Source organism: Fringilla coelebs (assembly GCF_963513975.1).
Source record: "Fringilla coelebs genome assembly, chromosome: 2".
Taxonomy (NCBI): domain Eukaryota; kingdom Metazoa; phylum Chordata; class Aves; order Passeriformes; family Fringillidae; genus Fringilla; species Fringilla coelebs.
Window position 1 is genome coordinate 15,246,771 of NC_140029.1, and position 17,828 is coordinate 15,264,598.

Sequence of the window (17,828 nt, forward strand, 5' to 3'; positions counted from 1 at the left end):
CTCAAAATCACAGGTGCCCATACAGTCCAGACAGTGCATTTGTGTAGGATTATCTTGGTCTCTCTTTGCCATCTTCCATCCTGGCTGCCACCTCCCAAATTGCATCACTCGGGTTCTCACCCTGTGTCATCCAAAATCTGAGGTTACCTCCACAAGTTGCTCTGAGACAGCTGATGTCAGAAGTGTGCTCTGTGGCAACAATGCAAGACAGATCCGTGTCAGCCAAGTGACTGCTCTCCATCTCCACCCCGGTTACACAGCATTGCTTCCACCACAGCTCTACAAAGAGGTCTTTAGGCATAAAATTAAATGCACTGAAGCTTTTCTAAAGGAGTATTTACAGGCCTACAGCTATGCTTCTACTGCAGTATACTCCTGAGTAAATCCCACAAGACACTAAAGCTGCAAGATAAACATCAGTGGTTTTAAAACTAAATAAACACCGCAAATCATTGTGAAAGCTGATTAAGGAAAGTAAAAAACATGTGATGAGGGCTACTAATGATCACTATTAAAGAGCAGCAAAAGAAATAGTGTGTTCAGCAGCAAAGTTTTCTTTAACTGTCTGGTAACTTATGAAGTCAATATAAAATTAGACTTTTCAGATATTCCCAAGATTTCCAGGGCTTCAATTTTAATGAAGAGAGCTTCTTTAGTGAAACCTTAATGAATTCCTGAGGAATAAGAGCATTGAGAATAAAAATAAAAGCTATCAACAGATTGCCTAAGAAAGCAAGAAATCTTCTGTTCCCTAAAGTTATCAGTGTAGCTACTGCTACTTTTCTATACCAAAATGAACACACTCAAAAGGACCAGTTCTTGGCACCCTCTGAAGCTGAGTAACCCAACTATCTAAGTCAACAGCAAGACTTCCATGAACACCATCAAGAACAGGCTCTCATGTTCTTCCTGATACACATTTGTGACTGGAGTAATTCTGTCAACATAAATCTAAATTCATGAATGAACCAAATGCAAACAAAGCACAACCCAAAGCAATCTCACACACACACAAGCTGTTCACCCATAGCCCTGTAACATCTATCCTGTACCATCAAGAAAGAACTGGCCTTTCTTATGCATAGCAAAGGAGAAAGAAAGTACAGATAATGCTTAGCCTTCAATTCCTACTCACAGACAGATACATGTAAGAGAGAAAATGCAAGGAAATGGTAGCAAAACTAATAACAGTCTCATGGATTTGTTTGTTTTTTTAATTCTTTTGTTTCCCCTCCAGTTTTTCTGCTAAGAAGGAGTTTCTTATAAAAATGAACAAGAAGGCAAGCCCTGAATTAAGGAAGCCATTAGCAAGAAGGACAGTATTATGAGTCAAAACCTGCAGGAAGAGGCTGTGAAACAAGAGCCTAAAATCCTAAGGGGGAGGAAAAAATACCTCAGCCAAAATAAAGCAGCTGCATAGAAGCAGATGATTAGTGCAGGCTACAGTGATAATTTGCAGTGGTCTAAGGGACCTGCTCTCACTGGCAAATATCCACTGCACACTGGCCTGTCAGGCCTTGGGCAATGTGCAACACACACAGAAAACCCGATAGTTAAAACAAAGCATGTGTCTTCCCACATTTTATGCCAAAACCTGTCTCTACCTCCAACTTTTCTAATTATTTATAAGTTAAAACAGATACTCAATAGGTTTTTCTTAGACATCATCCTTATAAGAGCAATGCTCTACTGTCATTTTACTTGATTATCCATTTAGCTTTGATAATGAGGACACCCAATATAATTTAATTCTATGAAGAAACACAGTATTGCAATTAGCTTCAAAATACGCAAAATAATTCAAGCAAGCCACCTTAAGTTTAGCACTTTTTATTCTTCACCTTGACTAAAGAACTGCTTTTTTGGTTTTGGTTAATAAATCAAAACATTGACTGTAACTTAACACAAAAAAATCCTGATGGAACTCAGCTAATGAAGTTCTATTTTTAAATTTTACAGAAGTCTTTAAAAAGTTCGAAGTCATTAAGAAAATATACAGACTGTAAACCTTTAATAAACCTTTAAGCATTGTAAGAAACTGTTCACTGCTGTTAAAAAGAAAAACTGCAACATTCCCTTCTGTAGATTCTTTTAAAAAAAAACCCTAAGCTAGTGAGATACTATAAAATACTTTGCATATGAAAGAAAACAAGATTCTGAGACAGAAAAAACACCTGATACTAAAAGACTTAATTTACAGCCTAAAGAAAGCACAATGAAGAATCTCAGTGTGTTCAGTGAGCATATTAAAAAAGCAGCAGTTAAGACATTTTGAAACGCTACATTGGAATGCATTTGAGCTCAAACCACGTGTTTGAGACTACTAATGGAATTTTTCATTATTGTTCTTCTGAATACAGTCCAATTCAATTTCAGTACATGCTTAAATTTAGGCACATAAATGCTCATTTTGACTTCAAAGTATGGATTCCTGAACTGCTCTCTGATTACAGAATTATGTCGTTTTTGGAGAAGGTAAAAATGCTGTTCTCCAAAGGTATTAAACAGTAACAGTTATTCTCATTCACGGAAAAATATACCTAGAGAAATATCAACCTACACCATGGTGAATTAGCAGTATCATGGATGGGGATGAATTTTTCAGAAGAATTGATAATGACCTAATTCCTGGGAAATACTGCTGTGGTTGCTACTTTACCCACTTTCTCATTAATAGGGGACACATGAAAACTGATCAGGTGGCTCCTTCCCTCATCTAAAAACTCTCTAAAGACAGTGATGCACAGCTACTGTGGAAAATGACCAGTCTGGACAGCTGAGTCAGAAGTTCGGTTTTTCTTAGTTTGGAGTGATGATTGTGAAAACCAGGAAGTCTCCTCAGTGCTCCTACCTAGCCCACTCTCTCCCTTTTTCTCCACTCTAATTTCTCAAGTGCAAACCATCCCTCAGACTTCTGCTTGGCAGTGCAGACTTTACAGTTCAGCAGAACAACAGACAGACACAGAGACAGACCTAACCCACACCCAGAAGGGCAGGGAAAGTTCCCAGGTTTGCACTCCCCAGTGAAGCTCATTAAGCAAGTTACTTCTCAGTAACTACTTCTGGATTTCTTGAAGGTAGGATGTACAAAAATATAATCAAAATATTCTAACCATCCCATGGCAACATGTTTCAACAGATGTCTAGATGATACAAACTTAAGGAAAGAAAGGATTACTAAAGTTCAATATATACAGATCATTTGAACCAGACAGGTAATTTAAATTTAAAGACAAAATATAAGAAATTAAAGATGCAAATTATCAAGTAGTTACCTCATTTTATAGTGATTATATTACACTAGAGAACCCAAGATAAATATTACTGATATATGCAGAGCCATATACACAGAAAAACACAAACTAGTACTATAAAACCCGAAAACAGGATTTTTAAAAAGCATTTACTAAATACTATTCCCTTATTTTGGTTGGATATAGCCAGTGATATAGCCAGTGTTAAACAAAATTGTGGGGAAGAAGGTAACAGCCATTTACAGGTCAGGGAAAAAAAACCAAAAAACTGCTAAGCAGACTGTCTCCTACCTGTTGTACTATCGTTGTTAGTTCCAGACAGAGTTGTATGACATTATTTCTTGTTACTGAGTAATCTGTGACAGCAGCAAAAGGTGATCTAAAAATAAAAGAAAAAGAAGTTGAATAGCACTAGCAAATACCCACTTGCAGTTTTAAGTTCCTCTTTCAGAAATTCCATTTATAAAAGCATTATTTCTAACAGTTTACTTCTGGACTGCCTTTACTCCCCCAGAAGAAGCCCAGTTGGCCTTCTGCACTGGTTTGGGAATACCCTTACAAAGACAGCCAGAGGCACTTCTCCCTCCTGTGATATGAATGTGTCCAGATGTGAATGAGATCAGAGAAGCTTTTGGCTGATTTACTGGGATCTTGGGATTTAATCTATTATCTGGGGGAAGTAGTAGAGGGACTTGGAATAGGTAGAATCTTTATCTAGAGGGAGAAACAGCATTTAAAGCCAGAGATGCATCAATGAATGCTGAGAAGTGGCTGCAAAGCCTAAACTGGAAGCATAACCCAACGTGCCCACACACTATGGTACAGTCAGAACTGCTTAGTGAAATGAACAGCGTAATCCAACATTCACAGACCTTACCTACATGTGTCCCAGCCTTCAAAAACTTCATATTAGGATGTTTAAAATGCTTGCCTACCTGGAAGCTTGCTTGCTTTCTAGAGACACTGCTAAAATGCATTTGGTTAGTGAAGCTGGCAGTCATCTGATTTGTGTTCTACAAGCCTCTCAAACTGTAAGCTCATATATGTGACCTATATTCTTTATTCAGAAGTAGCCAAACACTAGGCAGGACTGTTATATTCTCTAAGAGGAGTCAGGAGCTTCACTTTATTGGGATTTTATGAGCATTATTAGCATCACAAAGACAGCATTTGTCTCTAATATACCTGCTTCAAACATTTAAAATACACAAAAAAAACCAGGTGGTAGTGAGATTGTCTTTATATCAGGAAGGGTAACTAATCCCTTCCACAACTGGCTTCTTTGATCACAACACATACAGTTGAATATACCTTGAAGAGTTTTACAGCACTGCTTGGTATTATGCCTTCCTTATCCAAGCCTGAAGACATTTCCAGTACAAAGAACTTTGCTACGAGCAAGTCCAAGTGACAGCTGTAAATACTCTGTTTCTACTGGTACTAACAGGTTTCTAAATTACAGTAATTCTAAACACAGTTACTGAAATTTTAGTGCAGGCAGATTTGGAATTGTCCATTAATAACCCCATGTGAACTCCCCTATATCTGATGGTTTCATCTCATGCTCTCTTTCTTCTCTAGGGCTCTCAATCCAGCCCTGATGGTTCATAAGACAGAATTAACTCTGAGGTGCTCAATTAAGTCTAGCAGCTTTAATTTTATATAATACATGACACAATGACATACACTTTCTGCCTTTATTTTCTAGAAAGGAAACCAGTACATTCTTTAAAAATGAAAGTACAGACACTGGAAGTTAAAGTAAGTTCCAAAAGGTGCCTTAAGAAAGTCATTGGACATAGACATAAGCTCACAATTCAGAGTCCAAGTTTTCTGCAGCATATGACAATCATACTGTAGGTACACACAAAGGCATGCCCAGAGACTATTTATGAAGTTTAGGAGATATATGAGCATATTAAAGGATGAAAGGTAACTGAACTGCTTGGTTATGAACCATAACTGAGTTCAAGAAGTATTTGGACAATGCTTTCAGGCACAGGGTGTCATTGTTGGGGTGTCCTGTGCAGGGTCAGGAGTTGGACTCAATGATCGTGATGGGTCCATTCTAATTCAGGGTATTCTGTGATTATGTGATAATTGTGTTTGAAGAAGTACATTAGTCAAGATGCACAAAACCACTGATTTCTCATTCCATAATTGTAACTATTGAGGTTCTGAAATCTACATGAAACCTTGATTTTAAAAGGTCATGTTCATTTAGGAACTTACTTTTATTGAAGATGAATGGAATCAAACCAGCAAATGGTATTATTTTACTTTAAGTATGGGTGTTAATACAATTTGATCCTGAAATTACACAACTGGAATCTATTTGACATTTCACAGCCTCCAGCATTTCTCTAAACAAAATCACACAGTAGGCTTTGGCTTCTAGTACCACATCATCTTTCCTTACACTTTTGTAATTTAGTTTGGTTTCACGGTTTTTATACCATCATTACTCTTAGTGAAGATCATTAGAAATGCCCCAAATAAACTTTGTTGACTTTAAAGAAAAGGCAAAGAGACTGAGACATTGATCATTTTAGTTACATTTAAGTTATCACAGTGAAGACTTACTGGCAACAGCATGTCAAGCAGGCAGAAAGGGTGTCAGCAGGAGGAAGAAGACTACTACAAATCATCAATTAAGATGTAAGATTTTGAGAAGTGCTTCACAACTTAAAAAGATAAGGAGGCAGGTTCATGTTTTAAATAAATTCTACTCCTGCAGAAAACCAAAGGGACCAACTGCTTCCTCTGCAGGTCTTTGTAGCTTTTAAACCAACTCAACTCCCTTGCATCAATTTCTGCAGATGCCTCTCTGGGGTTTTGCTGCAAACTGGACCACTAAAATTGCAATTCCCTTTCTTCCCCATCCCCAGTTCAGACCACATCCCTTGAGGCAATCTACATGCACAATTACACAGCCACTTCTATATAAGCAGCTGGATAAATGGTAAGGGCCTTTCTAAACATTTGCCTCCAATGGAAATGTATTTTGGGATTCCATCCCAAGCCTCAACTTCAGTAGGCAAAGTCCAGCAAGATTCAGTGTAACTACATGCCAGCAGTTTCAATCAAAATAGCAACAGAAATGTCACTGCAGGATCCCCAACTGGATTTCACATGGGACACAGTGTAAAATACCAATCTGACAAAAAAAAACACTTCATTGGTAATATATACATTGCTTATCATTTTAATACAGCACAATATTATTGACTGTGAAAAGATGAATCAACTTGTATAAATGCAAATAAAGCCTACATACACTAAAACTTAAGGTGGCTGCTAAAACCCTTTCTTCCTTAAGACATGTACCAAGTACAAGAAATTCCCTGTTTAATTACATGACTTCTCTCTACTTTAAAAAAAAAAAAAATCCTTGGCTTGGCAGAGCCATTTCTATCACCTTGCAATTTCTGTGCTTTTCTTTCAAAGCCACATTTTTCACAGACCCTAGGACCTTCAAGTCTGAGGTACCTCATACAACTCCAGTGAAGAAAATTCCCTGAGAAAAACTTACAATTTTCAACACCTGTACTGTCCAATTCTGCGCTTTTAAAGTTAAACAGGAACTAAAGAACTGCCTTGGCCTGGGGCCACATGTTGTCCCACTTCCTGCTGTAATATTGATCTGTGTCTCATTGTCTCACTTCTCACAGTCATTTAATGTTACCTTCTTTGTGGAAGATTTTTTATTGTTTCTCATGTAATTTGTTTGTTCTTCCTTCAAAATTGCAATTTTTTTTGCAACACCCACATGAAAACACCTTTGTAGCTCCACAGCATGCCTACCACATGCCCTTTCACTCATCTCCTCTTCCAAACCTCTGCTGGTTTCCCATTTTCATTATTTGTCTAACCCTTCTACCCCCGATATCTTAAGGAAAATAAATTTACACAATCATGTGAATGCTTTTGCAAACACATGCAGGGTATTTTTGCCTTTAGTCTCACATTTTCTCCACCCTTCTCCTTTCCAACACTTGAAGCCATTAGCCATTTTCAAACCACTTTCACAAATGAGTGGGTAATAGGTTTCAAGGGTAATTAAGTTCATAGACATTTTGTGATCATGAATACAGCTGGAAAAGTGGGAACCATGATATTTTTCCACTGTGCAAACCCACATTGTGAACCTTTACCTTATGAGATACCAGGGCAAGATGAAGAGCTTTGAAAGACCTCATCCACAGGGAAAAAACACTGGTGGCTTACTTTTTTTTTTTTTTACACTAAAGTCAATCAGCTTCAATGCCCTGATCTATATAGGATGTAAGGTTTTTCTAAGACAAGGCATGAAAAGGCTGCTGGTTCTTTTCACACTTTTTACAACCAGTGTTTGACATAAATAATCTAACATCTCTGAAATGTGACTTTGTTTATACACATGTAATGTAGGCTGCAACACACATGCATGTGCGTACACTTTTATGAATTGAGACCTAATTAGCATTTTTAGCAGTATCAGCATCTTTCAGAATGAAAAAATAAGTTATATTATCAAAAATTCATTAATGAAACTACCCTGAAGGACTGGTAGAAAGACCGGCCCTCTTAACATAGCATAGCTAATTCCATCACAGAATTAAGAAATAATACAATTCAACAGCTACTAATATCACAACTACTGATTCCACATGAAGAAAAATCCTTCAGAAACAATTAAATATTTGTGAAGGAGATGCATACCCTCAGTATTTCTATATTATCAACTTTTTTGTCCTCATACACTTTAGCCTCCTCATCTGCAGTCTTCTTCATATAACATTAAGGGAAAATAATACATAGAAATAACACTTTCACTTTAAAAAGCTGCAATTTGGACAAATACAGACTGCTGCTAGTAAAAGCATAACCCAAACCAAAAATTAATCCTATTTCACCACTAGTAGTAGTACCGAGATATTTTAACAATAAACACTGGGACCAGTTTAAAACCAGTATCATACTTATTTTAGCATCCTAACAAGGGAAAACATCCTCAGAGCCTTTTGATTAAACATAATAGTCCAAAATCTTTCAAAGAGAGAGGTAACCAAAGTAGTAATATAATACAGTCTTCAAAGGCAACATATTAAGGTCAAATAAAAATCTGAATGCACTGTGAAGTACTGTTGTATATAAACTGCCTAAGCCATCTAAGATTCATAGTTCTAGGCTTTCATGAAACAAACATTTCATTTGTATTTCTAATGGAATTGCTTTATGTAGAATCAGGGAAGAATGCAGTAAAATTCACACTGGACAAAGGAATTCTTTAAATGAGTGCTCTATTAAACATCTAAAGCTGTTCCAGAAGCACAATACAGTTAAGTACCATAGCATTCTGAGGCAGCACTTACTGACAGGTTTGGTATACCACTCAAACCAGCAAAAAAGGGAAATGCATAAAGGAAACAAGATTCAAAGGTTTAAGGCTGAAACCCAGTTGACAGATAGTGCAATACTGGTGCGGTGAGTAAAGAATCACTTAAGTCTTTTATTTCTTTTTGCTTGGGTTTCATTTGTTTACTCCCACCACCTTGTGTATAAAGCAGATTTACCCTGTCAGGACAAGTAATAACCAAGCACAGCTAACAGGACTCTAGGAAGTCTCTAATAAAGGAGACTCTAAACCAGTAACACTTTCTTTGTAAGAAGTTACAGGCTTACAAACAACGCGCCCCTAAAACTACAAAACAGTCCCACCATACACATCACCAGGGCTCATTCACCAAAAAACAATGAGGCAAAGAAACCCAGCTGAATACATTCTACCTATAATGGAAGGAAATGTATGCACTGAGTATGTCACCATGGAGAAAAGAAGGACATCCATTTTGGCATGGGGAGCGTTCTCCTACCGCAATGCTTTACACAATGCAGACTGAAAGGGTGAGCTAAACCTGAACATCCAGAATTGTTCAGTCATAAACCAAGAGTATTTACATCATTGCAGGCTGCATTTCTCTGATGCATCGAAGCATCACCAAAAAAAGCCCATGGTGTGAGGCTTGGAGATACCATTCTGCTGTCAGCCACTGAAGCATTCCAATGTCCTTAACTTCGGGAATAGCTTTTACTCATATTTAATAGGATTTCTGTATGGATACAACTGTTTTGCAAAATTGTAGCAATTCTTGCCCATACCAAAATAATTTGCCCACCTGAGGTTTGGAAGTTATAGGATTACACCCCACTATTCTGTGAATGACCTGAAAAGCAGACCTAGACTTGCCAAAAAGGCCTTTTACTGTGAAAGTTTACTTTTTTTTTTTATTATTTCTATCAGCAACTTTACCATATATTTTATAGAACCAACAATTTCTATCTACAGTTAGGTTTTTTGTTCACTTTCTTTTTCCATTTTGTTCATGTACCATGTGTCCAGACAGCAGTAAGTTAATCAGACTGATGCACATTTGTCAGCCTGCTAGCTTTTCTCTGGCCACAGTACTTAAAGTCTTGAATACAAAAATCTATCTCCACAAAATCTCTTTGTTTCTCCTACTTAGACTGCAGTGTAATCTGCAGTAGCAGTTCAAGTTTTTTATTTCCAAAAAGGGGATAGTGCTAGTATGAAAAACAAGAGCTACAGAAGAGTTGCTGTGAAAGACATATTGAATCTCTGCCCACACAGATGGCTGAGTCAAACAGTACACTAAAAAAATCCAGTGGTGCTTGACAAATCCTAATTCACGACCATTTAAATCTGTGACACAACAACAGACGCAAAATCCTATAGTAGTTATCTCATGGGAAGTTGACTGTATTTTCTTAAATTCTTAAAAGAAAAAAAATCTACCATATTACCTTAGTGTCTCTTTAATGAGGACTCACATAGTCCTAAAGACAACCAACCCTTCCTCACTCCTATTCTCTAAGTCTAAGATATTAGTCCTATTGTTAAGATCCAAAATGTTCTATTGATGCTGCACAAGATACATGGTATAAGGAGTCCTTGCTCCAGATAACATGGCCCAAACACTAGACTAGACAGGAAGAAGCCCAGAAGCACAACTAAGGATTCTATTCTTGCTTCGTGCCATCTGCAGGAAATACAGATTTCCAGGGATTTTGGTTGGCAAAGACAACGGAATGTGGTGAAGGTGAATAAAGAGAACATATCAAGCCAGGAACAGCATGCAAGATTACATCACCAGAAGTTCATGCTGGCAGAGCAAGGAGAGAAATGGGAAGAGACAGAGCTCATGAAGCTGCCATCAATGTCACCTCAGTTCAGGTTTTCTAGGGATCCCTCTTCTTCCACAAAGAACAATACAGTTCTTCCCAGTCAAGACTACAGTAATGAGCTGTACCTGTTAAATCCAGCTGTCCCATGAAAGAAAAACATATGATGTACAGTGGGACTTGAAGAGGAACAATGAGGTGCTTAAAGGATTTGTAAAATCCTTCTGCTCCCAAGGCTGTCTTCACTTTGCAGCAGCTTCTGACTCATTAGGACACAAACTCAACACTCAGAGTTGTGCCAGCTTCTGAAGAAGATACAACATTCTGTCTACCTGTCAGGTGGTCTGCTAAGATCTGGGAGAAAATCTATTGGATGAATCTGAGCACTCAGGAGTTCGGGACTCATTGTGATTTCGGTACTGCAACTGGTAGGTATCAGCAAATCCATAGAAAAGAAATGAGCTGAGAACTAGACCCAGCTGTGTCCTAACCAGAGAGAAAGCTACTTATAAGCATTGGTAAATGCTCTGACCTGGGAGCTCAAAAGAATTTTCTGGGATCCCTATGATATCATTGCTTTCCAGTTTATGTTTGCCTCTAGATATCAACTGCGAAGTTTTCAATGTGTCATTGAAGATGCAAGTAACATGGTAAAATCCTAACAGAATTTTGTTAAAGATGGAAAAAAGTAACTTTGACTCTCAAAATCCTTGAGGTGTTCATGTTGCTTTTAGATCATGAAAGCCATGCAGGGATAATATATACAAAATTCAGAAATTGCAGAGGCAGTGAATACCAACATATCCACACACAAAGCAACATTTTACGAAGTGTTTTTCAGGTGGATTGTAAATGTGTGGCCTAAGAATGAAATAAACCAGGATTAACAGAAATAAATATGCCTAATCTCAATTCCAATTAAATGTGCAGATATTATTGAACATACTAGCGCATAGAAAAAAATACTTTAATGAGTTTAGACATAGCTTTATGCCAAAAAATTGTAACACATTCATAGTGCAAATCCACAGTAGTGAATTTTAATAAGTAATCCTAATTTAATTACACATTTTTAAATATTCCTCACCAGGATGGAGTGAATTGGCCCTACAGAAGGCAGAAGAATTTCCAGGAATCTGACACATCAGAGAAGAAGGAAGAAAAAGAAAGATGACATATATTACTATTCCAAAGAATACAACTTTCATGAATTACAGGAATAAAGACTGAACAGAACTCCATAAATATCTAGAAGTCTAGAAGACCTGATTGACTGTAATTCCTTGGAAGTATCACAGGAGATATTTCAATGCCAAGTTGCTTTGATCAGGTAAGTAGTTTCTTGCTATAGCCTGAAGTGTGAGTTTCCATCTGTCTAAATTACGAGAAGAGTCAAGTAGAAATGCATCACCCTTTCACAAAAGACTCATGGTTTTTCAAGGCACCAATCTTGACAGGAAATTCACTCGGAAGAGGTTTAAGATTAGGGAGAAAGTATCAAACAAAAGGTTTTAAAGTTATGAAGTCTCCTGAAAGAGGATACATTTTGTGGGCTGAGAAAGTAAAAGTTAAAATTAGGCTCAAATGTATCAGAGTGATGACAGTTTCCTTACAGCATATTATTGGAGAGTTATTTCATTCTCCTCAAAATCGTCAGACTTCTTTTGAAAATAGAATTCTCTTTTAAGTTTTCCAGCTCACAAATGAAACTAAACCAAAACATTTTTAAAGCCTGGCAATAAAAGCTACTCTAATTTTCAGTAAAACTCAATTTCTGACATACATCTGGAAGTAGGACTGCTCCAGGCAAAGACCTGGAACAAAGAGTGTCCTTGGATTGGCCCTGCACAATAGCACTGCAAGACTACAGTGAAAGTAACTCAGCAAATCACAACTCTCACACTCCTTTAGATAATTTAGATAATGCCAGGCCTACAAAATCCTTAAAGATCTTAAGTGTCCCACAAAAACATCATAAACAGAGCACTCCCTACAGCAACAAGTGAAGCATAACCTGTATGGAGTTGTCACCATTCCCTGTGTACAAAACCCACATCACTGCATGTCTGTGCAAGCTGGAGCTGCTGCTAGCTGCTTTTCCCAGACATGACCTCAAAAGCCACTGCACAGGGGCAGCCTAGCAGGGCAACGGGGTGGAAAACCCTAACAGCCACTTCATTCATCCTAATGGTTTGCTCTCCCCTCTTACAACCCAAGATGGAACTGGTACTAGAAAACAACCAAAAAACTAAGATTTGGGGTCTAGATTTGATAGTAACAGGTATGCAGAATAAAAGGAAATCCATGTTCCTAACTTTTAGTAATCAATTTTTTAAATCTTTCTATCTCCCCCTAGTGGCCCCAATACTTTCTTAGAAGGTATACAGCAAGCAGAATCATATTGATCTCCAGATGTTCCCACTTCCTGAGAAAAATGTACTTATTGGCCTACCTTCATCCTCATTTGAGGTCTTCACAAATAAGGAAGAACAAACTTTACCAAAATACCCAGAGGCTCATAAATCAGAAAATTCTTAAAATCTGTTAGAAAACATTTCTTAGAACCAGATGTTTAGATCTTCAAAACAACTTTCCTGGAAATCTGAAGCTTTCTTTGGACACTCAAGACAGCATTGCTGAAAGCATGATACCACCATAATTTCCCTCATTCTTGACTTCTTGGAATTCCTGGATCTGATCAGCTGTCATTTCATTTCAGCTAAATGCAAAAGTAGATGCAGTGCACAGTACTACAGTGACACACCAGTCTTCAGATACAGATGTTCTCTAGCATTAATAACTACCTTCTTCCTGAGCTTCCATTATTATTTATATTAAGTTGTAAAAAACCCATTGTTCTTCAGTGTGTTAAATGTGTGTGTATATATATGAAATTTACTTTTGAATAACAGATTATTCAAAAAAGAACTCAAAAACCCATCAAACAAACAACCAAAACCCAAATGAACTTTGACTTACAAACCAACAGTCTTTAATCATGACCACAGTTTCAATGAGAAACCAAACAAGATTATTTCTCAATAGAAATCAGTGGCAAAAATTCACTCATCTATGCAAAAGAACATGTTTTTCTACTATTCTTTCTGTTTTGAAGCCCACTATGATATGTTGCTTTCTGCCAATAATGATTTTGCAGGGAGAAAAAGCGAAGCCTATAGATATTCCAAGCACTAACAGGTTAGAGACAGAGCTAAAAATACACTCCCAAATTTTCAAGTCTCAATACTAAACTCTTTCCATGAGATTGCACTAATTCTCTACACGCTGACGTCAAATATCTAAAGAAAAATTTAGAAGCCAACTTTAAGTACTCTGCATTTCAACCTTGGGGAAAGGCTAGAGAGGGAGTAGAAAAGAAGAAGCAATGGTAGGTGCAATCTCCTGAACAAAACAAAGAGCTTGCAGTCCAGCTTAAGAAGTGGAAAAGATTCAGGCCTCACCTAAACCATTCATATAGAAATCATTTATGGGAGAGAAGTTAGTTTTCCTCACAAAAATGAAACAGCAGTAAAACTAAATAATTCTATTGAAATTAAAAAGTTACACAAAAGATAATACTCTGAACAAAACTTCAGCTGTTGGAAACAAAATAAGATACACCTTTAAATCAAGATAAGCATTTTATTTTCTCTGATGAAAATCCACTGCGTTGTATTATATAAAGGCTTACACATAAACTAATTTTAACCACTTTAGGAATTTCAATGATCATCTTAAATACCTGCGTATTATTCTTGTTATAGTTAGAAAAAGTCACTACAAATGTAGCAAAAGCACTTCAGTCCTGATCCCCCATAAGACCTAGGTAACAGAGGTAAAAGTGTAGAGCACTACCTCTAGAAAATCAGAAGTTTTTCACTGCTATTTAAAAAAACCTAAAACAGAATATGCATGTCTGTACACATACACACACTCTAGAATTATATGTTAACATCCATAAAATGAAAAGTATGATCAGTTTTGTGAACTTGATAGTATCAAAGCAATGAATCTGATTTATGCAGGTTAAATTGCTGCTTTATATTAGCAAAAAATACATATATAACCTAATGATGTCATCCTGTTGCTTATATATGTTGTGTATATTTGTGTAGGTTCACAGTGCATATGAAGGTACTGAATTGAAAAGCTAATCTGAATTGCATGCTGACTTAAAAAAACCAAAGAATTGGTACAAACATCCCCTCAGAACATATGAATGAATTCTGCTTCCATTCTGTTTCTATGTTACATTTTGTAAAGAAGTTGGAGCTTGTTCATGTACGTGATCTGGTTACCTGTGAGACATTTGGGAGATTTTACCTGTCCAACCAAGCCAGAAGACTTTTTGCTGCTCCAATCAGATCCACTACTGATGTCAAAAAATCATTCGGTAATTTGCGACTGGTCCTTCCATCATAGTGACCACTCCTCCTCCTCCCAGTAATGAAGTTCTGCAGATTTTTGGCAGATGCATTCAGTTTGTGAGAAAGGGTTTTTAGATTTTCTGTCTCCAAACCATAGTTCTGCATTGAAAAAAAAAAAAAAAAAAGAAAAGAAAGTTAGCTTTACAGATGAACAGAAGAACCAAGAACAGCAAGACTGATCTTCTACTTCAAAACTTAACCATTCCTAGTAATTAAGGCAGAAATACACCCACTCAGGAGTTTTTAAATGTATAGAATGTTCTGTTTCTGAAGTGCATAAAAAGAGAACAAAAGAAGAGCAAAATTATGAGTGATCCTTTAGCTTGTTCTAAGTGTACTGAGAAAAACATCTCAAAGAAAAAACCTAGTCTGGAAAACTGTTTTTCAAAGCAGTGCATCACTGTCAGAAGATCACCAGAATCACAGACAGAATGGTGTGGGCTGGAAGGGACTTCAAGGCCATCTCCTTGTAACACCCCTGCCACTGGCACAGACACCTTTCACTAGAGCAGGCTGCTCAGAGCCCCATCCAACCGGGCCTTGATCAGAGGGTTCTCTCTGTAGACCTGATGTCCATACTCACAATAACTCCTCAGACACACCTGGCACCAGGCTTTGCAACTAGCAGAAATAGGAGCATGGGCACCGTGGGGCACTAAATTGGTTTTGTTGGCTTCAGAGATCTAAGTTAATTAGCATACTTCTACTCTTTTTTAGCAGTAAAGGACCACCACAATCACATACCAGAGAACACAGTGCTGCCCTGCTCAACCTCTATTTCACTCATTTAAAGTCAAGTTTTAAACTTTGTTTCCATTTAAGAGTCACTCGCTTAAATTACACTCCTTAGCTGTGCAGAAGAGACATAAATAATGATGCAGAAATATTAACAATAAGTATTAACAAACAATATTAACAAACAGTAGCTGGAAATTCTTCAAAAGTACAAGTGTTACCAAAACAGCACATAAGAATGCCCTGATTCAGTGTTCAATTACAATATAACAAAGTACCATCAGCGATTTGTCATTTCTATAAAAGATTTGTTTTCCTCACATACACAAAGAGTGATAGAGTTATTACAAAAAGGACTCATTTGCCTTTGCAAAGGAATAAGCAGTTGCACAGACTTGAGTTTAGTACTCCTCTAAGAGAATTATGAAAATTTGAAGGTTCTCAACTTTAGCCACATCACAGGTGATAGCATGGGGTGCTGATAATTCGCTCAGTTGACAAGGGAATGGGCTACTCATTACCAAATATAGACCATTTCCTACCACAAACAGGAAGCAGAATGCACAAAGTCCCACAGATGCACACAGAAAAATCTACTTCCTAATGACACTCCATGACCTCCCCAGCTCTCCTCCCATGCCCCTGGTTTGCTTCCCATGCTGATCTGTCCACAAGGAGAGAAGGGAGAAGAGATACACTCAACACTAATTTAAGACTGCTGAAGCTTATTCACCTTAGTTTTTATCTACTGGAACTGGGGGGGGGGGGGCACAGGGTATGCAGTTGTCTTGCTCCCAATCCAAACCATCTACTAAATTAATTTAGTTTTATTACAAAGGGACTGCAGGAACACTATACTGAAGCCATTCCCAGTGAGCCCCCAGCCCTCCCACAACATCCACTCCCATGCCAAGGGGGCTCATGATGGAAAGGAGAGATTACAGCACACAGCTCATCTGCCATCTCCCAGCCAGCTCTGTGGGCTTGTAAACTGAGCACACTTTGTATGCTCAACCAACAACCATCTTTCTGCAGCAGAAAATGCACTTTGGAACTCAGCTGAGGGGGCACTGGCCATATACTAAGACTGCACTTCATAAACCATTACTGGAGCTTTTGTGAACATCCCTATCTTGGGCAAGGAAGGCTCTGCAGGCATGTTTCTCAACTACACAAATGCTGTCCCCTGTCACTACAATCAATCCCAATTAGACAAATTGTATGTTTGGGCAGTGACTTTTCCACCATGTAAATATTTAAGAGCAATTACACAACAGATAGCATTAGGTTATAAATAAAAAATTACAAGATGAAAACAATTAATTGGGATTGAAAAGAAAAATGTACTTTATTATGCAGCTAAATGGCTCATAACTAATAACTTATTAAATCAGTCCAAAATAAGAAGATAAACATCAGATAAAAATATATCTGTTTTTTCCTGCAGCTTTCTGTGGTTGGTCTGAGGAAGCACGACTAAGGAGTGGGGAGAAGTAAGCTGGAAAAAGATAACAGGTTTGTTCTTACTTCATTCTGCTTCTTGAGCATCTAGTTCATTTCGGCAAAATTAATGGGGGAAGAAATAAATGAAAAATATTCTGGATGAATGATAAATCACCAAAAATGTCTTAAAGACCAGCCACACGCAAGCCCAAACAACATGGCACTCGCAGCCCCACACGCGGGGGGTACAACCACAGGCTGCAGGCCAGCCACAGGCTTCTCTCAGAGCTGCCTTCTTTCTGACACACTGAAACACTGGATTTCTTAATTCAGCAGGCTGTTCCCAAGGAGCTGAGTCTGATAATCCAAATATAAAAGTAAGGTGGGTGAGGAGGGGGTGTGTGGGGAAGGTGCCATACAAGCCCAGGCACCTTCTTGTCACCCCAGCCGTGCCCCACACAGGGCCCACAGCCAGGGGAGACCACGCTGAGGCCGAGGCGGGATCCCAAAGGTCCTCAACACCCCCAGATTATTTCAGCTCCCCCTCTTCTGCCATCTCCTCTTTGTCACCCTGTCTGTCCCTCACCTGCTCGGACAGGCCGGCGCTGGCTCCCGGCCTGGGCAGGCCTCCATGCCCAGCGCAGAGGGAGCCCTGGCAGGCAGTACAGACCCCCAGTACCACCAGAAAGCAAAGCACCAGAGGAAAAGAAAACCGGCAACATTGAACACTGCAGACCAAGCAAAACAACACTCAGGTTTTTTTGTACAACAGGAAAATAGGCTGCAT

The 17,828-nt window shown here is 38.1% G+C and overlaps 1 protein-coding gene across 3 annotated transcripts in view; it reads right to left on the bottom strand.

The window, feature by feature from the left end:
• CNKSR2 (connector enhancer of kinase suppressor of Ras 2) overlaps positions 1-17,828 on the bottom strand; it is a 204,684-nt gene that overhangs the window by 141,944 nt on the left and 44,912 nt on the right. For all 3 annotated transcript variants that reach the window (XM_084201130.1, XM_084201129.1, XM_084201128.1), the window contains exons 3-4: positions 14,760-14,962; positions 3,546-3,633 (exon numbers count right to left, since the gene is read on the bottom strand). In XM_084201130.1, the coding sequence (XP_084057256.1) occupies positions 3,546-3,633; positions 14,760-14,962 (291 nt within the window). The remainder of the gene's footprint in view (positions 1-3,545; positions 3,634-14,759; positions 14,963-17,828) is intronic.